The 24,550-nt window shown below is 36.4% G+C and overlaps 2 protein-coding genes across 3 annotated transcripts; both read right to left on the bottom strand.

Annotated features, from left to right (window-relative positions):
* Window positions 1-1,246: 1,246 nt before the first annotated feature.
* On the bottom strand, window positions 1,247-2,149 carry LOC127793104 (B3 domain-containing protein At2g31420-like). Its single transcript, XM_052323917.1, has one exon. The coding sequence runs from the start codon at window positions 2,147-2,149 to the stop codon at window positions 1,247-1,249; it is 903 nt and encodes a 300-aa protein (XP_052179877.1).
* Window positions 2,150-3,272: 1,123 nt separating this feature from the next.
* On the bottom strand, window positions 3,273-23,386 carry LOC127799890 (uncharacterized). 2 transcript variants are annotated; one of them, XM_052334139.1, is made up of 19 exons: window positions 22,836-23,386; window positions 19,910-20,558; window positions 19,727-19,815; window positions 19,496-19,594; window positions 17,839-18,541; window positions 16,558-17,649; window positions 15,365-15,482; window positions 9,924-11,728; window positions 8,506-8,644; window positions 8,248-8,371; window positions 8,074-8,157; window positions 6,701-7,135; window positions 6,310-6,405; window positions 5,541-5,702; window positions 5,284-5,463; window positions 4,915-5,028; window positions 4,634-4,816; window positions 4,267-4,311; window positions 3,273-3,614 (listed from the first exon to the last, which is right to left on the bottom strand). In XM_052334139.1, the coding sequence occupies exons 1-19, from the start codon at window positions 22,932-22,934 to the stop codon at window positions 3,480-3,482; spliced, it is 6,351 nt and encodes a 2,116-aa protein (XP_052190099.1). In that variant the 5' UTR covers window positions 22,935-23,386; the 3' UTR covers window positions 3,273-3,479. The 2 variants fall into 2 exon arrangements, with proteins under 2 accessions (XP_052190099.1, XP_052190109.1); XM_052334149.1 differs by lacking the exons at window positions 19,727-19,815; window positions 19,910-20,558; window positions 22,836-23,386 and having other exon boundaries at window positions 3,274-3,614; window positions 17,839-18,582; window positions 19,496-19,593.
* Between the last annotated feature and the right edge of the window lie 1,164 nt (window positions 23,387-24,550).

Genomic DNA, 24,550 nt, shown 5'->3' with positions numbered 1-24,550 from the left:
TGGAAACCCTCCCTTTCTTGTTAGATATATAAGAAACAACTCAATTTAATTAAACATCAAATTAAATACCCAAAAAAATAAAATAAAAAAATTGAATTAAATGAACCGTAAGTCTTTGGAATAATTAGTCCATAAAAAATGATGCATTTCGAGAAATAACATCAATTCATTAATCTATCCCAAATATTTGCTTAATTATTAAGCCAAATGCACCATTAGTCAATTAATTAATGCTCAAAACAAATCATAAAATTATTTTAACACATACAAAAATCTTACAACTCAATCCCATCCATTCATATATTTTCTAAATTTTTCCTTTAACCCCAACATTAGTTAATGAAGATATATAATATATATACATGCACTTGATCAATAAAGTGTGCGGACAAATAATTATATATATACATGCATAGTTTGAAAATCAAGTAAGATACTGTGCCATATATATATATATATATAATTAAATCTGATTGACTTAGAAAATATTATCAAATATTTTCAATTTAACAAGAGAAATAACTTGATAATCAAGTTAAATCTCGAGTTAGTTAGTTGTTGATCAAATATTTATCTGATGGCTGAAATATAAGAATTAGTGTTGACCAGTACTTAACTATATTTTATCCCTCTTATTTTCACATGAGAGCAAATTTTCAAGTCTTTCTACTAGTATTTTTTAAAATAGCTAGTCATGAGATAATTTTTTTATTTTTATTCTTTTAGACCTTTATTATTAGATAACTATGATGGTTGAAAATTAATTCACATGGAATTAAATATATCAATTATCTCCTCAAATCTTAGACTGTTGATTAAAAAAAAAAAAACAGATTCATCACTCATCTAGACTAGCTAGTCCCCGTAGATTGCAATGTTTAATTAATCATCAATCGTGCATGCTTAATTTGTTTTTCCCACTAACTAATTAATGCATTAGCATGGCATAGCATAGCACCAAATTAAGAACCCAAAAAGAAAAACCACCAGTTAGTCAGTGAAGTGGCCTATATATATTTACTTAATATTCAAATTAAGTCACAAAATCCTCAGCCAATTTACAATGCTAATGATCATTATCAAGCCAATTCTGCTAGAAGAACTGAAACCCTAATTAAATTGGATAACTAATTAACATAAACTTCACCCTCAAGCCAATCAAAACTACTGCTCATCATCTAATCAAATCCTTAATTAAACTTGCAAACAACATATCCATCAAAACATTCATTTAGTAGTCAAAGCCCTATATTCTCAAGCACACTACGACTACTTCAACTACATCGGAACCATCATCTCCACTGCCCGTGCCGCCATGGGAGCTTCCTTCACCTTCACCTTCATCTTCATCTTCATCTTCATCTTCATCTTCTTCACCTCCAGCTTTAGCCAGTGCAAAACAGAGCTTCGACTCCTTTCTGAACGCCCAAACCTGCACCGCCATGCCTTGCCGGAGCTTGTTCTTCGACACAACCTTGTTCCAACCCGACACCAAATTGTACGTCGAAGTCACGCTGCCGGATTTCTTTCCCATGCTCCACTTCTTCAAGCTCACGCCACCCTCGAATCTGCTCGACGGCCCGATTACCATCGCCTTAATGTCCTGCAGATCCGACCCGTACCGTGAATCCAGCAATTGCAGCTCTTCTTCAGTCAGAAATAATTCTTTCTGAATTTGGCTTTCCGGCATTGACAACCGGCCATGCTGAGGACTCACGTCGGTTTTGTATAATTCTTTCTGAATTACCAAAACCGGATTCGACCCGTTCATCCTTTCCATCCTTTGCCGGAGCTTTTCGGGCAGTTGCGGCTCCGGCGAAGGAGCCAAATCTATCTCCTCCTCCTTTTTCTTCTTCGTCATCTTAGGCCTGGCTTTTGCTTCGTGATCGTCAGCCTGTCCAGCGTCACAGTGCTTTCTTTTTCCAGAACGCTTTTCCGGTTTCTTCTCCATCTCCGATGAATTTTTCGGCTCCAACAACCCAAGCTCGTATGCGTCTACATCATCATAATTCTGGAGCCTAAAAATGCGTCTGATTATCTCAAGCCTCTCGTTACCCTTGAGCTTACCCAGGAGCTTCTTTAAATCATCTTTGTACTTGTCTGTGAAGGCGACAAACTTGGCAAAATTGCCGTCTGGGTCTTCCGTCATCATCCTTGACATCAACAGAGAGAGAAAGGGACTCTTACCTTGTTTGGATTTCAAGAAAATAAACCAACCAGGGTGATCAGAAGAACAGAGAACTATGCACTTTTGCCTCAAGTCTGCGCCTAAGTAAATATATATATATATACATGCATATATAGCTAATAGCTTGAGAATCAAGTTACTAAAGTATTCCTAACTCCTAAGATATGAGGAGAAATTTGGATATAATTCTAAATCTAATGGAATTAGGAAACGAATTCAAATGAAAGAGCTATTTTATTTTTTATTTTTTTTGTTTTTGTTGGGATAAATTTTTTATTAGTAGTACAATTATTATTATGTAGGCATCACACCCACGTCTGAAGAAATCAAATCTAAATTTTGTTAATGCATGGATAACTTTTTTTTATTTTTTAAATACTTCATTTTAAATTTTATTTTTTTTCCATCATAAATTTACTTTTTACAAGTACAGAAAAATGGTAATTAATATATTTGATAGAAATTCTATTTGAATGGGTTTATTTTTTAAAGCTTAATATATTAAATTTAATTATTTTTTCAAAGCTAAAATATTATGTTTTATATTTTTAATTTTTCTTTATATCGTATTAATTCATATTAAAACAACCACGAGTATTACATAAAGCTGCATTTAATAATTTAAAAACTTAATTTTTACCAAAAGTTCATCCCCATCTTCATCAATTCAATCTTTCCGAAATATTTACTTCTTAAGCTACATCATTAGTTAATTAATTAATGCTCAAAACAAATCGTAAAATTACTTTTAACCTTTCCAAAATCTTACAAGTCATCACATCACATCACATGCTCATCCCATCCTTCGTATCTTTCCTAAATTTTTCATTAACCCCAACATTAATTATTGTTTAAAACAAAATAAAACACTTTATAGACAAATAACCCTCCCAGGCTTACAATGAGTAATAATTCATAATTGTAAATAGAACTAATATTAATTTTAAATAAAATTATGAATTTTGAATGAACCTATTTTGAATTTTGTGAATTTGTGAGGAATATATGTGTTTTAACATTTCCAGAAAAGAAAATATAAAGCTGCACTCAACAAGTAAACAATCTTAGATCTCATCAGATGGTCATCCCATCAATTCAAATCTTTCCTAAATATTTGCTTTAACCTAACCTGTAATTATTAATATATTCCGTAAAACCCAAGAGGCAACACATTGAAACCCAAATATACAATTGATGCTGTTTCTCAAGATAATAGTTTTTCTTCATCCATATAATACATACACTGCCCAATAGAATAAGAATTCAGATAGAAAGAGTGTGGATACACTGCCTAGTTCAGATAGCGCCTGCAATTCTTTGAATTACAAAAGCATGGAATCTTTTTCCCTTCATCTTCATGGTTAAAATGGTAGTCATAGGTTATCTCCTCCCCAGGGTATATGTCCCTCTCCGCAAAAAAGACAACCTGCAAAGTGCAGAAGCCAGTCAGCATTCCGGCCCGGAGCTGGCAAATGTCAGATAAATCAAGGAAACCTTCGGCTGCCACTTCAAGACACAATGGTATTTACTAGGTCAGGATCTTATGAACGACAGGCTCCCACAGACCCATCAAACTTTTTGTTCAAACATAAATAGGTAAATAAATTAACATGTAATTGCAGATTTCGGGCATTGTCATCATGATGTCAGTTGGAAGTCCCGTATTACTACATAGAGCTGTTACAGCTGTAAATGATCAGCTATACTGATTTTAGAAAGAATTGACTTTTTGGTACAAGATTACGGAAGACTGATTCTATGGAAGGAATTAGAGAAGACGACAATTATTGATTAGAAGTTACATCTTGTACATAGGCTGTAATTAGAAGATTAATTGCTTGTATATAGTTTCCTTTTCTAGACCTCTAATGTGTAAATATCAATGATATAAATAAGAGGATTGCTCGGAAGTAGGGTGTCTTTTTCTACTCTTTCAAATTAGCCTAATTGCCTGCTATTGCAACAATGTCCAATTAAGGAAATGCAGAAAGCAAACTATAGTAGCAATAGAAGCCACTCATCCTTCCTTCCAAACTCAAGATTTCTAGTGAACAAATTAACTTTGAATGCAACATTACCTTCTTTTCATTCCTTACAGAAATTACTTTGGCCACGCAGTTTGGCTGGTCATAAATTTACACCACCAGATGAGAAAGAAAGTTAGTCCAAGAAAACTGAATAAAAAAAAACGTAAATAAGTTCAGAAAGCCACAGTAACATATGCTGCAAATACAATAGCTTGCTCCAACTCTTAAAATTGATTGTTGTCATTTAGAGTTTGGCTCGAATTTACCAATGGACTTTCCTGAGTCTTGACAGTAAAATTAAATTCATAACCAGACTGCTAAATGAGTTACAAAGATGTGGAATAAAGACACATGCTCTTTAAACTATACCTGAACCCCAATAACACAGAATTTGATCTCTGCAAGAGAGAAAACTTACCAGGCATGAGTGGTTGACAAATCGAGCAATGCCACCCTTTCGAGTGGCATCAATGATATGCTCTTTATCTATCCTAAAGAAATAGCAAGCACTCTTGTACTGAAGCTTTCTTCCAGACTGGTACTCATTTTCTCTTTTATCAGCCACACGGACCCCCACAATTTCACCAACATACTCAACAACCTGAACGCATAGAAGAAAAATTAAAAAAGAAACACGAGAAAATTTTCTTGCTAAAAGAATATGATTTTATGAAATATGGGGCATGAAAAAGATCTAACCATTGCAGCACGGGGAATGAACTGGGATGTATACAGACCAAGTGCGTGTATCCCTGACTTGTACACTACCAAATTTTCCCAACCTTTTGACTGCTTATACCGAATGTATTCTTTCTGCAAGTGATATAAAAGGCCACATACCAGATCAGCTATAACAAGGCTATCAAGTTTCAGCAAGAAATGGTTGAAAACAAGCGCCCCCCACCCCCCACCCCCCGATTTTATACATCGGTTTGTATCCATGTTAACATCTAGTTAAGGATTAATCAGCTGCATTAGCTAATATTAAATGCTGAAGCACTGAACCAAATTTCTTCAAAGTTTCTTCATTCACCAGACACTGTTATAATCTAAGTCACTTGTGTATACCCGGCAATCATACTCCACATCTGAAATTTTTAGCTTTGGAAGCCCATCTGTACATGATTTCTGTCTATTAATGTGAAGCCATGCATTTAGTTGCTCTTGTGGAACAACACATCCACCTCTACTGCTAGATTGAGAGGGTGGATTCTGATGATAGCCTTCTCGTTTACGACCTTTGTAACCCTAATAGGAAATAACAAAACAACATTAGCACAGAAAATCTTGGTTTTCAGATGCACAAATGCAAAGTGACATCACACCTCTGTTCTTGCACAGCTATATTCTTTTTCTCCAGGATGACTGCTTTCAGCACCAACAGGATCTCCTGAATCACACTGGGGGTATGTCACATGAAGCTTACATCTCCCATAGAAGCCAACACTCTCATTGTCAATTCCCTCAACCTCACTTTGCAGCAGACCCTGAAATCAACATAACCAATCAGTGATGCAGACAAAGAGCTGATAAAGAATAACCATATGGTATTAGGCTTTAAGGAGTTGTTTAGTTACAGAAAATATTTTTCAATTTTCTATATCTTTTCAACTTCAACTCCAGTTTTCCTTTTCCACAAAAAATTGCAAAACATATTGAACTGCTAAATATGAAAAACTATTTTCTTAAAATTAAAAACTTAAAAGTATCTTCTAGATGGTTATATAAATAATATTTTTCAATTTTATATAATGCAATAAATTATTAATAACATTACTATAGTATTAATATATGTTAAAATTATAATATTAATACTATCAAGACAATATTTATGAGATCGGCAATATTATATTTTTTAAAAACTCAAAGTAATTTTGTGTTACATGCAGGGATGTACCAGTTCATAATAGGCTCTTAAAAAAATCATTACTATTTCTTCAATAAAAGCAAGCAATATTCGTTGTTTAGAGGTGTTGTAAGCATTTAGATAGGTAACATTTCATTTGTGCAAAGTGGATTTCAAGCCAGTGTACTCTGTGAAGACGAAAAGACTGGCCAAAATTTGAAAGTTGAGCAATAAATAAGTAGAAAAACCTTCTGGTGAGCACACCAGGGATGAAAACGCACAGAACAATCACCAACCCGGCACTGTATGCAAGAACCACCTGGTCTATTACACAGTGAGCAAACCTGGATGGAAATTTGAAGAAAGTTATATATTATTATATTAACTTTGAGTCTTAGACCATACAAAACCATTAAAATGCGAAGCTAGGGCGGCCTACTTCTAATAAGCAATCATTATCCAAACAATATTTTATTTTTAAAACAAGATTCCGTTTCGTTTTCAAAAATAGGAAATGGAGATGATTAAAATTTTAACAATGCACCCATTTCATTTCTAATGATTACAGGATATATTATGATAACCCATTTTTTGTCCTATTTGTGCCTTCAACATATCACAAAGTGTACCAATTCTTACCACATTTCCTTTAGGACGAGAAGCACCAGATACATCAAAAGCACTCATGGTGTCAACATTTGGGCAGCGTGTGCCTGGTGTCCAGAGTCCACAAACCATATGAACCCACTGCTTAACTGTTGAATCAAGGACTCCAGCTGTTATGCTGTTCTGGACCTTTACGGACTCAAATCCTTTCAGCAGATCCACTTTCCACACTGGAGCAGATGACTGCATAGGTACAGATCTGATGACAGGAAATAAATCATTCTCAAATCCAGATGTTGAGGAACTCAACATTCTAAACCTAACCCCCAAATCTTCAGAGGCAGAAACAGTGTCCTTAGGCCCAGAGTCTGTAGAAATATTCCAAGCTTTCAAAAGGCTTTTTACTATGTTATGACTCCGCAGAGCCCTTGTCATGGCCCCAGCTCCATAACCACAGAGAACACACACCTAATTACCAATAAATCATGAATAATAGCGCATTAGAGAAGCATAAAACACAAGAATAGTGAAAAGATAACTGTAGGCAGGATAATAGCAATCAACTAAGTTCACTGAAGAAATGCCATTAATTCAGTTGCTAATACCCTTGATTCTGTTGAATGGAAAGTTAAAGTTGAAATCTTACAAAAAGCATACACAAATCAGATATTACTAGCCACACACGCTTATCCCTTTGCTATCTGTCTCCAAACCTGGAAAATGCATTGACCCACTAATCCTTTACCCCTACATAGGAAAATGTAAAATGGAATTCTTGAATTAACAAGTGTTGTAAATTACCAAACTACATCTGGACCACAGGAGGTACTGATAAGTGCAGCACGCAATGACCACATCTTACTGAAACAAGCATATCTCAACTACCGAATTGCTCAAGGATTGATCAATCAGGACAGCGAAGCAAACACTATCATATGATAGATTGACTGTTCAAACCTCATGTCCTATCCCCGCACATGATAGAACAAAAATAAGCAGTCAAAATAATATTATAATAGCATCTCATAAATTAGTAAAACATCATCTGGACCATCATACCTACTCACTGGGGCAAGACAGACCTAAACAAAAAAAAAAACTCTTTTTAAGGGTTGACCAGACCAAAACCAAAAAACTCCTTTAAGGGGGTTGACCAATCAAAACAGTCAATCCATGAAAGAACAAGAGATCTATTGTTTTTCCCTGGCCTTATATCAAGATACAGCTATTCCCATGTAAGCCTCAGTGGAGTAATCAACAGAGATTTCATTAAACAAAGTCTATTTTCAGAATAAATAAAAGCAAGAGAATGAACATGATGCCAGAGAGAGACAGAGAGAGAAGAAACGGGGAAAAAATAAGAGAAGCAATCAGTGAAGAGGGACAGAAACCAAAGGATAACTTACAATATCTTTGCAACTGGCCCGGCATGGCCTACAGTACCAATGACCCCTGGGTACTTTTGAAACACCATAGCAAGCTTGGTGCACCTACTCACAATGAGACTCATCAATCTTCCCAGATCATGACAGGATAAATAAGAAGAAACTCACCTTAATCCTGACCTACTAGAAACATACCCTGATTAAGCATCGGCTGCATTCCAATAAGCAGTTAATTTCATCTTTGTTTGAACTCCCACAAACACAGCAGAAAGCATCCAAATCTGAAATAGAAGATTGGCACTGGTGCCCTTCATTGGATCTGGACCATATCCAACAACAGTCAGCCTCATCACAAAATTATTGCAGTTCAAAGAAGAAGGCAAGGATAAACATTCTGTTAAGAATAAACAAGTTATAAAAAATGAAATATCATGACTTAACTGGATTACTTACTTCAGACCATATGCTTCACCCGCATGATATTTTCCAGCTTCAGTGTCCTTCAGGAGCTTTTCCAGATATCTGCAATTTGTTTGCGATGTACATCTTGAACCCTTAGTAGCAGAAACATCCAAACAGCTAGAACCTATTCCTGAAGATGGAAAAGCCACAATTGACATTAACAGCAGAGAAGAATACAGGGAAGAGAGAAATATAGATTTTACAAAAATGAACTTTGAAGTCTTTGAAATAACCATTATGTTTAGCCACATCTGTGCATTATGGACTAACTCCCCCCACTCAACAAAAGAAAAACTAATAGAGAGTGGGAAAGAGAGAAAAACAGGAGGAGAAAACACAACCTGTATCACCAGATGTAGCATTTAGCTGGGTGAAATCAATTTGCTGCTTAGTTGACTACGTCTACAAGAGGGATGAAATCACCAGCAAATGGGCCTTGGGTGGATTGAAGTAATAATGCAATCACATAGTGATCTAAATATCTAGAAGGCTAGCATGTTAAGTGGTAGGTTTTTGTCCAAGTAAAACTGTTTAACCAATCAAGTATGGTTCATCACACACTTCTTGCAGATAATTGGTACTTAGACATTAGTCATTATCCAAGGCAATGAGATAAGAGTGCACCGTTTACCTCTGCATTACTATCTTGATTGCAGAGGCATTACTTTAGGTATTAAATTATGCTCTATGAGCAACAGTAAATGATGATATGTAAGGTTAAAACTATGGTTTTCATTCTAATTTACAATAATATCATACTAGAGTGTTCAAGATCCACATTCAGATCTAACCATTCCTCGTGTGTGGGATGCAACAAGTGAGTTACAAGTGGTGCTTGCATGAATCAACAGAGTTCCAAGAAAATCAATTATATGCTCATATTATTTGATGAAATCAATTATAAGTAGTGGTTGGAAACTATTTGGAAAATAAAGGGACAAAAGAAATAGATGAAAGACAAAACTTAAAGCAATCAGTTTAAGTGATGAAATTGTCAACCTTTTGGAATGCTCTGTCATGGAAAGAGATAATATAAAAGAAGAAATGCAAAACAAGCCTAGTTGGCCAACTGTATAATTTAATTTGTCGTAGTTAAATTGGTTCCTTCCAACCAACTACACTCTCCCAACAGAGGTTTCAAATGGTTTAATCATTAACCATAGAATGTGTTAACGATGCTCAAGTCTTTTAAATTATAAAGTTTCAAAAGCATCTTTGCTTTGTCCTTTTCATCTTTTTAAACTTTTAGGAGCCACAGCCAACCAAAACAAAGGGGCTTAATTCATAGCAAGCGAAACTCTCCTTTCACCAAGAAATTCTTTTTCCGAAGACGATTCTACCACAACTTTATATTTAGGAAATTTTTACTTCCTTACCTGAAAATAAAAAGAGAAAAATGATTTGAGTACCTCTAGTTGACAGCTCATAAAGGCTTCGCTTGCGAACTTCTTTACATTTTGGCTTCAATCGAGTGCTAAGACAATGTTCAACTGTTCTGTGATCATTCTGATTTCTATTATCTGTTCCCTTCTCCAATGTACAAGGTACATCATCATGCTCTTTACCCCCAGGGAAGCACACAGAGTCTGTTCCCTTTATAGAACTTTCGGGATTGAATTCCTTGCATTCTGTGTCCTCAAGACTACCTTTCTCCTTGAGATTAGAGAATTTGTTAACAGATGTATTGCTTCCTCTCATACTTCTCTTCTCTGACTTTCGTGCAGAGCTTAATTTGGATTGGCCATTCTGAACAAATTTACATCTCCCTGATGCTTTAAGGATTTTTCTAAGAGGAAGAATTTTAGTGGGTCTTAAAGAATTACCATTAGATATAACACCATATTTTCCACATACTACAGGCCTTACCTTCCTGTTGCATATATCCACCTGCTCAGTTGAAGACCTAAACATGCAATCAGCTAAATAAGACACTGCAACATTTCCCGAATCTAGGCAATTTGGTTCTTGCACTCGGAACTGCTTAATGGTTGAAGCACACTGATCTAGTTTCAACCTTTTTCTACTGGAGGTTTCAGGGATTTGAAGACAATCAACATCAACATTTAACTGGATTTGACTACTTTCTCTTTCCCTGTCACAATAAAGTCTACGCAAACCTCTTTTATGAGATACAGCTTTTGTTAAGCACAGAACTGACCTCTGTCTGAAACTAGCTTTAACAGAACAAGCACAATTCCAAGATCTTCTTTCATCAGGTTGAAGCCACATCTGTTTTGCTGAACTGCAGTGCGGAGCAGTACAAGTACATTTTCTTAAAACTTTACATGCTGGGGAAAACCCAGAGACTGCAAATGATTCATCTAGGTTCTTCCATTTTGTTGGTCGTTTTCTCTTTGTAGATTGAAAGACCCTCTCACATGACTCTGTAAGGTTGTTCTTCTGAAGACCAGAACTCACTTGATTACGGGCATGCTTCACTAATAACGAGTCTCTGAACCTAAGTTCTTCAATAAGTGTACGAGATGATTGATTAGGTAATGGCTTGGAAGATCCTTCATTTGTTGAGTTGATTTTACCAACAAAATCAAAGACTTCAGAACTCCTTTCACTCTCAGGTGGATCATCAGATGACCAGCATTTATCAATGCCTGATCCTTCATCCACTACAATATTCTGTTTATATTCATCTACAGCATCAACATTATTTATCTCCACTGATGCCTGGGTAACAGCTGGGGCAGAACACCCAGAAGAAATATTAGACACTTCTTGCTCTTTTAAAGACTCAGCACCTTGAGCAGATCTATCAAAGCATTTGGCAGCAGCAGAATCTTTCCCCTGGAGATTTTCCCTTCTATCCAATAAATCAATCGGCTGATCTTTGCACGTCAAATTGTGGATACCTGTCACCTTGCTTGGCACATCTCGCCACTGGAAAGTATGACAGTCAGTTGTTGGCTTCACATTTTTTCCTAGATGTCCACTTCTATAAAAGGAAACAGCTTTCTCCTTTGAAAAAGAAGAGTCTTCTTTGAAGTTTGGAGAAAGCAATGCAGAGGCCATTCCACAGAGAGTTGCAGTCTGTTCTTTAGAGCCAATGGGAAAGGTTTCACAGTCGGAATTAGAATTTCCTCCAAGACAATTTGCCTGGACATTGCAGCCACATTGTCCTGGTAAATATGCACATTGTGTTCTTTGACAACATTTTCCATGTTCGTTTGAAGTAGCAATGTCATTTTCAGTCGTTGAAGATCTGAAGCAATACAGTTAGGTATTAGAGATTTAGGGTGAGGGAAAAGAAGCAGCTGGAATAAGCTTTGCAGTCATCACAAAGATATACATAGAAAAAAATACAGGAGCATTCATCTAGCTATGGACAGTTATCCAACAGAGTTTAAGAAAAGGAAAATGAAAACTATATTTTAACACAGCTAAAGAGTGAGTCTAGAGGCTAATTTTCATGGTGGTCCACCATGAAAATAAATCAATGGTAATTTTTCCACAACCTAACAATTTGAAAAGATCAAGGGTAAAAAAAACTTCAAATCCTAGAGATCTTTAACAAAACTTTATTGGGAAATGTCCATTGGAGGCTCATTTGAAAAAAATTTGGACTATAGTTGTAGATTGGAAATATAGGAGTTCATGGGGTGCACATGAATCTTCGTATAGTGTGGGCCTAACAAAAGCTACCAAGAGTTGCAAATCCATGTCAAGTAATTTACTAGACGAGGCCAGAGATGAAGATCAATATTAGGATGGGAGGAAAGTTCTCATGTTGCAACCGTCTTGTAAAGAGGGGGCTTTGGCAGTAACGATAAGGTTGTTCCTTTGTGACTGGACGTTCACAGTTTCATGTAATGGTAAGAACTTCTTTGCAGAAACACAAGCAAAGGTTGCATACAAATACGATCCGCACAAGACAGGAAGCCTCATGCAATGGAATCATGCACTGGAAACGCCCTTCGAATGATGAACCTTGGTTGCAAGGGTAATGTTGCTCCTTAGTTCCTAGGTGGTCATGGGTTCCAGTTATCAAAAAGATCAAAGGAAAAGTCCATGTCACATAGAATCTTGTAGAGATCAAAGGCCATGTGCATTTCATATATTTTCGAGATGTGGAAATTTCAGATTTTTAATACTGCAGATTTGCACGACCAACAATTTGAGAGTCAACCTTTTTATCCAGAACTTAACTTGAAGATGAGTTTTAAATTTTCCTTTCTTTTTTTTTTTTTTTGTTGGGGGGTGGGGGGCGCTGCTAGGTGGATGAGCTGTAAATTTCAAGTGAAGGGAACTAATACTGTTACAAGATAACATTGCTAAGACAGCCCTGCTTTCATTCCTTCTTTTCTTTTCTTTTCTTTTCTTTTCTTTTTTTTTTTTTTTTTGTTTTGATAAGTACAGTTGCTAAAATATCTGAATTATGAATCTGGATGAAGTTGTTGAGATAATTGGAGTTAAGAATCATTATCTAGTGTCTTACTAGAGAAGCATAATATTTAGTTGCTTTCTAAAATAATTCTAAGCCATGGGATTGGGAACCAATTCACCTTTATCTTATTTTGCGTTTATTTTATCTTGTTCATTTTGTTAGTCTTATCTGATGTTTTGTCTTTCCTAGTGCATAAGGCATCTAGGTTGGACAATTTGGGATCAATAAAAATTTGCATACGGAAAATAACATTCTTACAAAATATTTTGATAGGAAATGCCACTAGGATAATGTAGTAGTAGCTTTTTTACAATCACAAGCAACATTGTTGGGTGTTTTTCCTTGCTTGGGTATGGTCATTACTCATTAATGACCACATTATTCTATATCAAAACTATATATATTATTTCTGTTTGTATATAATTATCCTTTGCACATCTATCCTAGTATTTTTTTTTCTCTTGTCGACTCAATCAAAACTGAGTTAACATGATTAGCTCTTCTTTCACACCTTCCGCTGGATCAAGTGGGATGACCTCAACATTGATCATTGTCTGATGTCAGGAAATGGCAATAACAAGTTTGCAGTTCAGTCTTGTGGGAGATGCTAAGCTAAAGGACACTTTCCTTAGTAATGTTAAGTGGCAAGAAAAGGGAAATGCAACAGTCAATGAATATCTTATTTTTCAAGAGTTCAGAAGTATTTTTGCAACACCAACCCTTCAGATATCATGATTGAAAAGGTGGAAACCTAAATGATTTTCAATGATTTGCAGCATCAACTTCAAACAATGTGGCTGAAAGGTGGAGTTGATGAATTTTCCAGGCATATTCAAGTCTTAGTGGTCAAGTGATGATAATTCCACTGGTTCTGATCAAGTGGAAGATGGTTTGACAAGAAGTCCCCCTAAAAAGCAAATAAACTCCAGTTATGGAGCTTTACAGGTTTAAGGGGAAATGACCTGTAGTCTCTGGTCATCCAGTGGTCCTATTAGAAAACTGATTAGAAAACTGCAGATTTATGTTTAACTGGTTCCCTATGTATAGGGATAATAACCACTGTTAATCATACTTACTCTCTATTCAATTACTAGAGCTATGAGCATTGTTGCTGACCAATTTCATATGGCTTGAATGTTCCATGGAACTGACCATGATCTTCACATTGCTCTCTAAGGGGCACTAGATTGGAGAAAGAAGGAAAACATGGCTCTTGGTTTCGCACATGTTGACATTGCCTATGATCAAGGTTGTTAAAATCGTAAAATCATAAGAGGGTCTTTGACATGTAAAATCGTAAAATCGAGTGCGATTCAACTTCAAAATCGTAAAATCGTACCCGTAAAATCGGGAGTTTAACAACCATGCCTATGATGAACATACTTAAATACAAGGGCCTTAACAGGACTAAAGAGCCTATCTTTAAGCTAAAAGAAGGATCATTATCTTCATTACAGTAGGTTCTCATGTGCCAATTAACTGACCCTAGACCTCTATTCAGATTTCAGTAGACTTTTTTGTTTCTAGAAAATGATGTATATTCATTTGGATCTATCATTTTCCTAAATCAATATTGGGATTATTTTGATGTATCAAATCCAAATGACCATCACCGTAGAGATCTAAGGGAAAATCGATCCCCATTTATGTTTCCTTAATTATTAATTACCTCAGTACCTGGCAAGTTCCACCCTAAGTGGAAGTTGTATATATTACAATCTAATATATTGTTTCTTGACTTAGCAATACAAGAACATATTTTTGGAACATGACAGTCAATTTTCTTTTCTCATTTTTTTTCAGGCCAAATCCCTACTATCCATAATTTTTTGTTCATTACAGATGTCCTTATTCCTAAGAAACCACTTAAAGAATAAATACAACAACAACAACAACATATCCAGCCTTTATCCCACTATGTGGGGTCACTTAAAGAATAAATATATAAAAGAAATGCTAGGATCACTAGGATTGTTAAGTTCACTGTTTTGGTATGAAAAATATATACCCCAACTGTGCATTTGATACCAATTCACAATATCTTAGGTTATTAGTGTTTAGCAAGTAGTAACAGTTCTAGATGCATTGGAAATTACCAGATAACTCAGCAACTTAAATATGTTAAATAAGAACATCTCTTTTTTCAGCCCAGTATATTGCTATTGTGCCCAAAAATTAACCACTCATCCTGAAAGCATAAGCAGTCCTAATGCACCTCTTGTGTGAAAGGTACAGCATATACAACCACAGCTTTCACAAACAAATCGCAAACAAAGAAGTTTTCAGAGGCAATAACAATATCAATCTTGAAATTATTTCAAGCAGAATACATAAAGATAAAATCAGATTACATCACAAATGCCAAATTGAGTTTAACTAAAACATTAAATGTCAGGAAAATGGCACCATCAGACAAATCCCTAACAAAACAAAATAAAAATGATTTGAATTTACCCCATGGGCTGCACATGTTGATGAAGATCACAAGTCAATTGGCACTGCATTTCAATGTTTTTACCATGCAATGATGTCCCTGGTGAGAAAGTTGAGAAACTGCAACATTTACTTAAACCTAGAAGAGAACAAAATTATCAGTAAGATCACTAAGCACAACATAAATGCAAATTCCAGGAGTAGAAAAGTATCTAAATTTTTATGGCTGCTGATGAGCTGCGGTCAAATATGGCTTTCTCAGGATTTGCCCACTTAGGCAGAGGGTCCTGTTAACAAACGCCCAAGTCTGACAGTAAAAAGGCTATATGTACATGGGATTTTTTTTATTTATGTATGGGAGGAATTTTAGATGCTCAAATTCAAGCACGTAAAAATCAAACACCGGGAATTGTTTTATTTGAGAACATAAAGATCCAAACAATGTTCTCAAGGACTAGAGAAGAAAAATATATAAATGTGCTCTAGAATCTCTCAATGAGAGCAAAGGGACAAGCAAACAGTAAAATTAAAGAACAAGAAGAAAAAAGGACAGAGATCAAGACCATAGGATCGCATGAAGGTTTCTCGATCGACTATCACAAGGGTGCACAACAATTGAGCTGAACCAATATGCATGGACAGGAAATTGCATCCCTGGATTTATCTATAGTATGTTAGACTAGATGATAGTGTGGTACTTTGGTGTTCTCATCATCAGCGAGAGATATATAACTTGCAGGAAGCCACTGCACTTGAGATTTTCTTCAGGGGATGCTAAAATATAATGCTGTGCACATTGTCCACAAAAACTCCAATCATCAGATTGCTGGTAGATAAATTATCAACGAGTGTTTAAGAAAATATATGCCTGGAAGCAAGGCCATAAGAGAAAACTTCCCTGATCTTTTATTTGTCCCCAAGTTTACTCTTCATGCAAGAACCCTATATTAGATGAATTAACAATCTCTGTAACGTATTACTTTTCACAAATCAATCTTCAGGATCTGGCATTCCAATCTTGGCCAGTCAGCCCATTCGCTAAACAAGTATGAAACAAATGCTCACTTATTAGATGAATTAACACAAATGAGCCTACCAGAGCTCAATGTGAGCTATTCATGAACATTTCAGTTCAATGTAGCCCCAATATATGCATTTTCAAATGCTGAAAAAACACAAAATATAAATTAAAAAATAAAAAGCAGAATATATACCAGCTACAGGTGCTAGACTTTCAGCATCACCACCAACCCAATGAGTAAAACCAGATTGGAAGGATTTGATTGCAACTCCTGAAGCATCCTCTCTATTGACTGGAAGCCCATTCTGTCGTTCTTTTGATGATGATGCATCAAAGATTGAATCCAGCATTTTTTCACTGCAAGAGGTGTGGAGTCTCCCTTGATCTTGGTTTTTTACAGGGGAAGCATTGGAATGCCCTTGATTAGATAGGATATGCCCAAATGCAAGCATTCTCAAATTATCATCCAGCAAAGGGTTTGTGCAAGTGGCTTCTTTGTTTGAAAAAGCTGAAGACGCAATTGACCCAAAGCTTGTCATTCCAGAATTTCCAACTGATAATGGTTGCCGAGGTAGCGTTGGTCCAGAGTCCATTGGAAAACTCGTGGATCTAAGGAAAACATGATCCAACTGTTGATGGAACCCAATGCCAGGAATTTTCCCTGAATGGTTGATGGCATTGATCCCATCAGATGCTTCAGGATGCAATCCAGAGAACTGGCAAGGATGTGAACTCTTACCATGTGCCATAGAACAACTACTTTGACCAGTTCTGCCAACTCTATTACAATTGGTTGAACTGTCAACATGCTTTGTCCGAAATTCAAAGTTTGGTTCACTTGGAACACACAGACCATCAGCAATAAATGCCACCCCTTTTCCCTCACCCCTGTGCTTTTGAAGATCCAACTTAATAATGCTTAGCTCAGTTTCTGATGCATCATTTCTACTATACGGAATATTAGTTAGGTCATATTTGGCTATACGAGATTCATGATGTGGTTTCCTAGGCATAACATGGATGCCACGAGTACCACCAGTAGCAGCTTTAGAGTGCATCCTCTGGTCCACAGGAGTTTTAAATTGAGAGAGTAGCACTGAATTTCCCACACTTCTGTCTGCATCAGGTGTCAACTGCTCTATTGTAAAAGAATCTCTTGCAGTATTGACTCCAGGTGCATGGTTCACAAAGTTCAATGTGCTTTGTCCTCTTCTTGCACTAAAATTAGATGAGCCAGCAGTATGCTGAAGATATTGACTGTGTTCCTCCACCATGTTGGAATTGCCTGATGCATTTGAAAAATATAAACAATCACTTATACAGTACTTTGAAGGCACTCAACCCCAGAAAATGGAAAAAGAAGAAAGGAGGGAGCAAGGGATAACGAATGAAATTCAACGAGAAAGAAATAATGTTATGATGAAAATGCTTATCCCATGCAAAAATAAGACCACATAAAATTTGTTTAACTCACAGTTATGAATCAACTGCTGTGGCAAAAAAGATCTCTGGGGGTCACCACGTGGATCAAGAAGAGGAGATCGCGAGGCTGGAAAAACAGAGTTTCCCAAAGTCTGACTTTGAGGAGATGGTTGCCCAAGCCTCAGCTCAATACTTGAAGAGACTGCATCTCTGTCCACCACACCGCCCTCCTTTATACCGTAAAATAAGCTCACATCAGAATTATTACCAATGGTTTTTGAGTTCTGCAAATGGTGGGACATGAATGACTGCCCAGTCTGAGAGATTGAATCAGTATAAGTGGAATTGGACTGACAACCATTATCTGTGTCCCTTGTGCTAATGAATTTTGACACTGTTGATGACCCAGAGACAGAGAAGGCAGGAATCAGATTATCTGAAACAACAGACATATAGTTTTGTGAAGCACCAATCAAGCCCCTGTGAAGGAAGTTGCAGTTTTCCTGAGCATTCCTTTGTTTTCCATCAAATGAAAGTTCATCAACCAATTTCTGACGGGTATTTTGGTTCTGAGGAAATGCACCATTGTTCAAAGACTGCCAAAATGCGGCTAAGCCTCCAGTTGAAGCAGCCAGATTAGACAGGTCAGAATTCTTGGACGTATTGGTTGCCAGCACACTGCATTTCACCATACCAGAAGTTGTTGCACGGCCTTCAGGCCAGTCCCAGCCATTGTTTTCTTCTGGAACCCTAATCTAAAGCATCATAAAAACATCACCACCCAGTGTTCTCGGTTCTTCAAACACATGCCAATAAGAAATACAGTTTTCAATTCCAAAAATAAAGTGCAACAAGGGAATCATATCAGCCACCACAAATTAACAGCGCACACAATCTCAGGTATCAAACTCTTTCTTTAGTTGTGTCATGTGCATGCATGAATGCCTCAGCTGTTAAATTGTGGACAAATACAGAATAGGTTGGTTGACTGGTACCCAAGAAGGATTCCAAAGTCACCAACACCCCCAGACAGCATGTCTAGGCATGACTAGTATCTGACAAGAATTCCAAAGTCAAAGAACAACTCATTGCTTAGGAAAGATCTGTCATATTCATACGAAAACAAATACATATGAATACAAATATTTTAAGGATGATTAGAAAAAAATATTCATATCAGTATGTCACATTCAAGTTGTGTATGCAACCTCTTTGCACAAATATAAGGGGAAGGTTGAGTACAAATATCGCCCTCCCCTATCCTTAAATAGTCAAGAGCTTCACGCATAGACAAAACCCTTTTTACGGATGAGTAGATATTGGATGATTACCTAGACACATCAACCACCTAATGTGCATCATCGCCACATAGAGCCCCGCCATAAACAACCCTAATCATAATTAGTCAGACACCTAGATTCAAAGTAGAACAATCTTAGTTATCTGTTAGCATACTGTGTCTAACAAGCATGCCCATTGTGGTAAAACCTACCATAAACAGTGTAGGATCCAAAAATAAATAAGAAAAATATAGAAAATGATGAAGCACAAACAGAAAAAGTAAAAAACACAGAAAATGGTAATTGTCCATGTGCATACAAATATGTGTTATCCACAAAAAAAACCCTAGCTATCACAGTAAAGCTACAAATGCTAAAATTGTCTGATGAAACAGAAAATCAAATATTTGAAGTATGCATTCATCTTACCCCAAACTTATGGAAGTAAAGCCTTCGCCATTGAACTATTGTCTCACCACTGTCCATGTGAACAGCATCCCCAGGATTAACATCATGAAAACCTGAATGCTGCATAAAATATGCAGTTAGAACAATCTTTAAACATAAAAGGCCTTCACATCTTTGCTGAGGAATCAAGTAGAAAAGAACATTTCAGATCCCATTAATCATCACAAAAGCAAGGAAAGTGCCAGAAGTTACCTCAGCAAATCTAGCAATAGACATATGCAAACCATGGCAAGAGCAAATAACACCAAGAAGTCCTGTATTGCTAAAAAGTAAAGTCCCACCTAAGCAACACAAAATCACTTGTTAACAAATTCTCACATCATGCAAAAAGGGCAACACTTAACTATCAACATGGCTCAAGATTAAAGCACGCACTTGCACCTAAACAGAATACCCGAGGGCAAACAGTTGTAGGATTCCATGATTCCCAAGAAATGGAGCTACTATCTAATGAAGTTTTTTGTGATGTCTGAGTGCTTGTGCAATCCATTTTCCCAGCATTAGAAGGGTGTGTGCTCAAAGTCCATCCCGCAGTTAGAGAGGAAACATCTCTAATTTTCTCACTGCCAGAGCCAGAGAGAAAGATAGCCTTAGCAGGTGCCAAACTCTGATGATTCAGGTCTGCAGCCTGAAGAACATCCAGCAAACTAGAACCACTTACAGCTTGACAACAATTCCCCCCAATTTTTGGGTTTTGAAAACTGAGATTTTGGGAAAATATCCCAGAAGGAGCATGTGAAACTACACTTCCAGCAGCACCAACCATGAAACTCTGACCACTAGTAGTAATTTTACCAGATGTAACAAATGGCTTTGGACTTGAAAATTGTTGCAGATTGGATTGCAGCAATGATGATGATCCAGAAAGGAGTGACAAAAATGAATTTCCTGGGTCAGCCTGGTGCAGGCCACTGTGACAAAAATTGGACAACTTGGGATCAATGGCTTCTTGAATCACAGCACGGGCGGTGGTGTTTGGTTCCTGGGTTATATGTGGATAAAGACAATGACCAGGATTCCACATCTACATGGCCAAGAAAAAGGATTAAAACACATCAGTTCCAGCACTGAAAAAAGCAGAAAGATATCATGCTCAGGTAGTATAATGAAAGAATACAAAGGAATTTAATGTGCTCAATCTATGTTATGAAATTATAAGTGAACTAACTAATTTAGATATGAAGTTTTGATAACTACAATATCCAGCACCGGTTTAAAAATTATTACAGCACATCAAGGCTTAAAACCACTAGGTGAGATTGGCTACATGAATTGTTGCTCACCAATCATTTCCATATACGGTCATTTGCAAACTCAATATTCAGAAGAAAGAGGGGGGAGGGGGACACAATCATGTGATGAACAACAACCACAAGTCTCCAAACTTTTTTACATATGATCTTATTTTTTATTTTGTATTTTCTTCTATGACCGCATTACATTTTCATCTCACCTACACTCATATTTTTGCACATATTGATGCTTAACTGCCTAATATTAAAAGCGATACAACAAATATGGTTTTATAGTCATCCAATAAAACTTCCCTTTCACTTCACCAATTTAACTATCCCATTTTGATTATACAAGTACATCCCCCAAAATCTTCCCTTCTTTTTGAACAACTGATTCAAGAATCAAAATTTGATCTATTTTTGGAATAGCTTGATTTACAAGTTTCAAAATAATATGAGCCCAGTTATATTTTTACTGAACTAACATTTCACATACTTGTTTTCTGCCAACTTAAATTAAAACCCTTGAATTCAAAGATGTTTCTCCAAAATTCAAGTTTATTGTTCATGCTTCTTTTGTCTCATCTATGAAGGCAATATCATCTGCAAAGAACATACAAGGAGGCACTTCTTTTTGTACATGTATAGTGAGTTCATCCATAACATAAACAGAGGTAAAGTCTCAATACAGATTCTTGATGTAAATTCAAAAAATTGGGAAAGTCTCAGTATCTCATCCACAAGCTCTAATACAGATTTATGCTTGATGATGCGTGTCCTTAAAAAGTTGTATATAAGCAATCTATGCTCCTTTTTCATAAATACCATCTACAAATCTTTTTGTTTATCTATGGACAGTAGAATTAAGTGTCTCAGTACGTAGATGACTTTCAATATTGACCTAGCAAAGACAGAACTAAATTGGATTCCAAAGACCTTAATTTCTTTCCTTAACCTTTACCCACCCAAAGTTTCATCATGGCACATTAGCTTGATCTCTCTATAACTTTCACAACTTTGAAAATCTCATTTATTCATATAAATAGGCAATAAAGTACCCTTTCCTAAACCTCTACACAATTAGTGCTTGATCATATGATGAATTGCATAAAACTAGTACGCTGGCTGCACAAATTTATTTCAACATGCAGACTACAGCAAATAAGGCCTACAAAAACATTTATATAAAAACTGCATCCACTGTGAAATTATGTTAAAATGATTGAATTAGTTCCACTCTTTTCCCCAAATGCAATAAAAATCAGTAGTAAAGAAGTGTATAACTATTTATATTTTATATACATATCCATTTTTCGGGAGTTCCTTTTTCTCTGTCAAAATTGCACAATTTACTGCTAGAAGAAATAGAAAAATACAAAGACTCCAGAACGCATGATAAATTAAAAGCATTAGGAATCAAAGTTAATGCAGAAAATGAAATTGAGGAATAAAACAATGGGAATCCTCAAGAAAGCTAGACAGCCATTGTTGATTCATGATTCTAAGAAGAAATGATGATTAGTCGATTGTATTTTTGTTTCCATTTTTTAAGCTACAAACAATCAAATAGTTGGGTTGTAATTCAAGCTATAGCGGGGACTCAGTAAGTACCCTCAAGATTAATCAATCAACCTTGCTTCTAAATTTCTCTCATGAATATGCAACTAAAAAAAAAAGGATAGATTGCGAAATCACACAAACAACGTTGCTAGATACGGGAGCCAGCATTTTCTCTTTCAGGGGGTATGAACCGTGGGTGTGGAATTTGTAGCTATATAGAATTGCACCAGTCTGTACATACAAACATTTCATATTCATAAGAACCAAAAAGAGAAAGCAAATTCACTTGACTGTCTGCGGTTGCATTGCAATTTTTCGACATTTAACTCATTTCAGATAGGAAGATTTGACCGTTCCCCGACAACATTTGTATGGTAAATAATAACGCGTGAAAGAAAAACAAAAACCAAAAAAAAGCACTATGCCAGCAGCACATTAAGCATTCACAAGCTCATGAACAAGTAACGCATGGGATAATCTTCATAAGCCAAGCGACCATCGCATACCTGATTCATCAGCTCCTGAGTCTGAAGCTGAGATGAAGAAGCCACCGGCGTCAGAGACTGCCATGGCGACGTACATTTCACCTGCCAAGAACTTTCCATCTCTCAAACGCCAGAACCTTAACCTCCCTCCATCAGGTACACAGGAACCATCTGTTATTCGAAGATAATCGACGATCGCCTACGACTGTGACGACTCTCTCACAAAGCATCGAGCAACATAGAGATCAGACCAAAAAATCCACTCAAAATGAACAAACCCTAGATTAACCGAGCAAATGGAAGACAAGAAACAGAGATACTGCGAGAGAATGTATAGATATATAAATAGAAGATAGAGAGAGCAGAGGTTTTAAGGCGGGAGGCAGAAATGGCGGATTGTCAAGAGTCGAGGCCCGAGAGGCAGTGTTTGAGAGAGAGCGAAGTGAATGATGATGAGAGGGAAATATGCTGCAGTGTATCGAGGCGAGGAGACGTAGTCGAAGAGTTGGACGCGTCTAGTGGATTGAGTAAATACGAGCCGTCGGATCAGGGAACGGCTGATGTCTAGATCGGGAAGGGTTTGTAAGCCATCGAGCATCGACTGTGCTTACAGCTTACTCTGGAAAAGTCAGATTGGTCAGTGTCTGTAGCTTCACGAGACGTTTTCAAAAGATAATGGGCCCACTGGACCAGTGGATTAAGATCTTCTGTTTCGCAGACTACACAAGCAATGACCATTGCACAACTCTCCCTATTTCCAGATAATTTATATTTATTTATATTATTTTAAAATATTAAATATTTATTAATAATTAATAAGATTATTTATTGTTAAAAATAAAATATATTAACAATAATATCATTTCTTACTCAAGATAATGTTAACTATTATTTTATGATGATTCAGATATAATAAATATATATTAATTTTAAATAAAATATAAAATAATGTTAAGAGTTGTCAATTATGTCTCGTTGAGAGAAATATTCGGTAAAAAAAAAAATTAGTACATGATCTCTTAAAGTTTCTCCAACGTAAATTTTTAGTTTGATTCAATTCACAGCATTATAAATGTTGCGGTGTGATTGGTGGAAGCGCAGCCACTACGGCGGACCTCGAGGCAGGGAGGCAATCCGGCATCCCGAGGAGAGCACCTGAGGGCGGACACGTGGTCTCCGAGGACTGGCCGTAGTTGGAGAAAAAGTGCAGTAATGGGCCCACAGATGCTTCCTGTTTGGTTGCAGGGAGACAGTTGGCTATATTTGGCACCAAGTTTTCCATTGTCGGTAATAGGGAACTCTTGTCCGGGATAGGGGCATTTCAATTCTTGGTGCTATTCTGGGATAGGGCCTCTCTCAATCCAACTGGGCAATGGATTAGGCTGTCGGCGGTGGCACCAAACACGCGTATGATTTGCTTTGTACTTTGAAAACAAAAAGTTCCATAATTAGGCTGTTTTCCGGATTAAGAAGTCTTCTTTCCGTTAATTAATGATGTTCTAAGCTTCTAATAAAATAATCCTCCGTCAGCAGCAGTTATTGACTAAGTTTCGCTCTTTAAATTCACCATAACATATTAATTAGACCCGAATGTATTAATTAGTACACTTGATAATAATTATCTCCATGTTTTATATTGTGTTTTACTGTTGAAATATCTTAAGAGTATTCGTTAAAATATATTTAATATATTTTATTTCCAGCATTTAAATATATATCTATTGATCAATAAATAT

The sequence above is a fragment of the Diospyros lotus genome, chromosome 1 (genome assembly GCF_014633365.1).
Source record: "Diospyros lotus cultivar Yz01 chromosome 1, ASM1463336v1, whole genome shotgun sequence".
Classification (NCBI taxonomy): Eukaryota; Viridiplantae; Streptophyta; class Magnoliopsida; order Ericales; family Ebenaceae; genus Diospyros; species Diospyros lotus.
Note: the sequence above shows the minus strand (reverse complement) of the source record. Positions and strands in the feature narration are given on the sequence as shown.

Bases quoted from the DNA above. Each gene is read 5' to 3' on its own strand.
- LOC127793104 (XM_052323917.1), bottom strand. From the start codon at position 2,149: ATGACGGAAGACCCAGACGGCAATTTTGCCAAGTTTGTCGCCTTCACA.
- LOC127799890 (XM_052334139.1), bottom strand. From the start codon at position 22,934: ATGGAAAGTTCTTGGCAGGTGAAATGTACGTCGCCATGGCAGTCTCTG. The intron at 8,372-8,505 runs GTAAGTAATCCA...GATATGGTCCAG, and splicing joins GGTGAAGCATATGGTCTGAA to ATCCAATGAAGGGCACCAGT. The intron at 5,029-5,283 runs GTATACACAAGT...TATCACTTGCAG, and splicing joins ATGTGGAGTATGATTGCCGG to AAAGAATACATTCGGTATAA.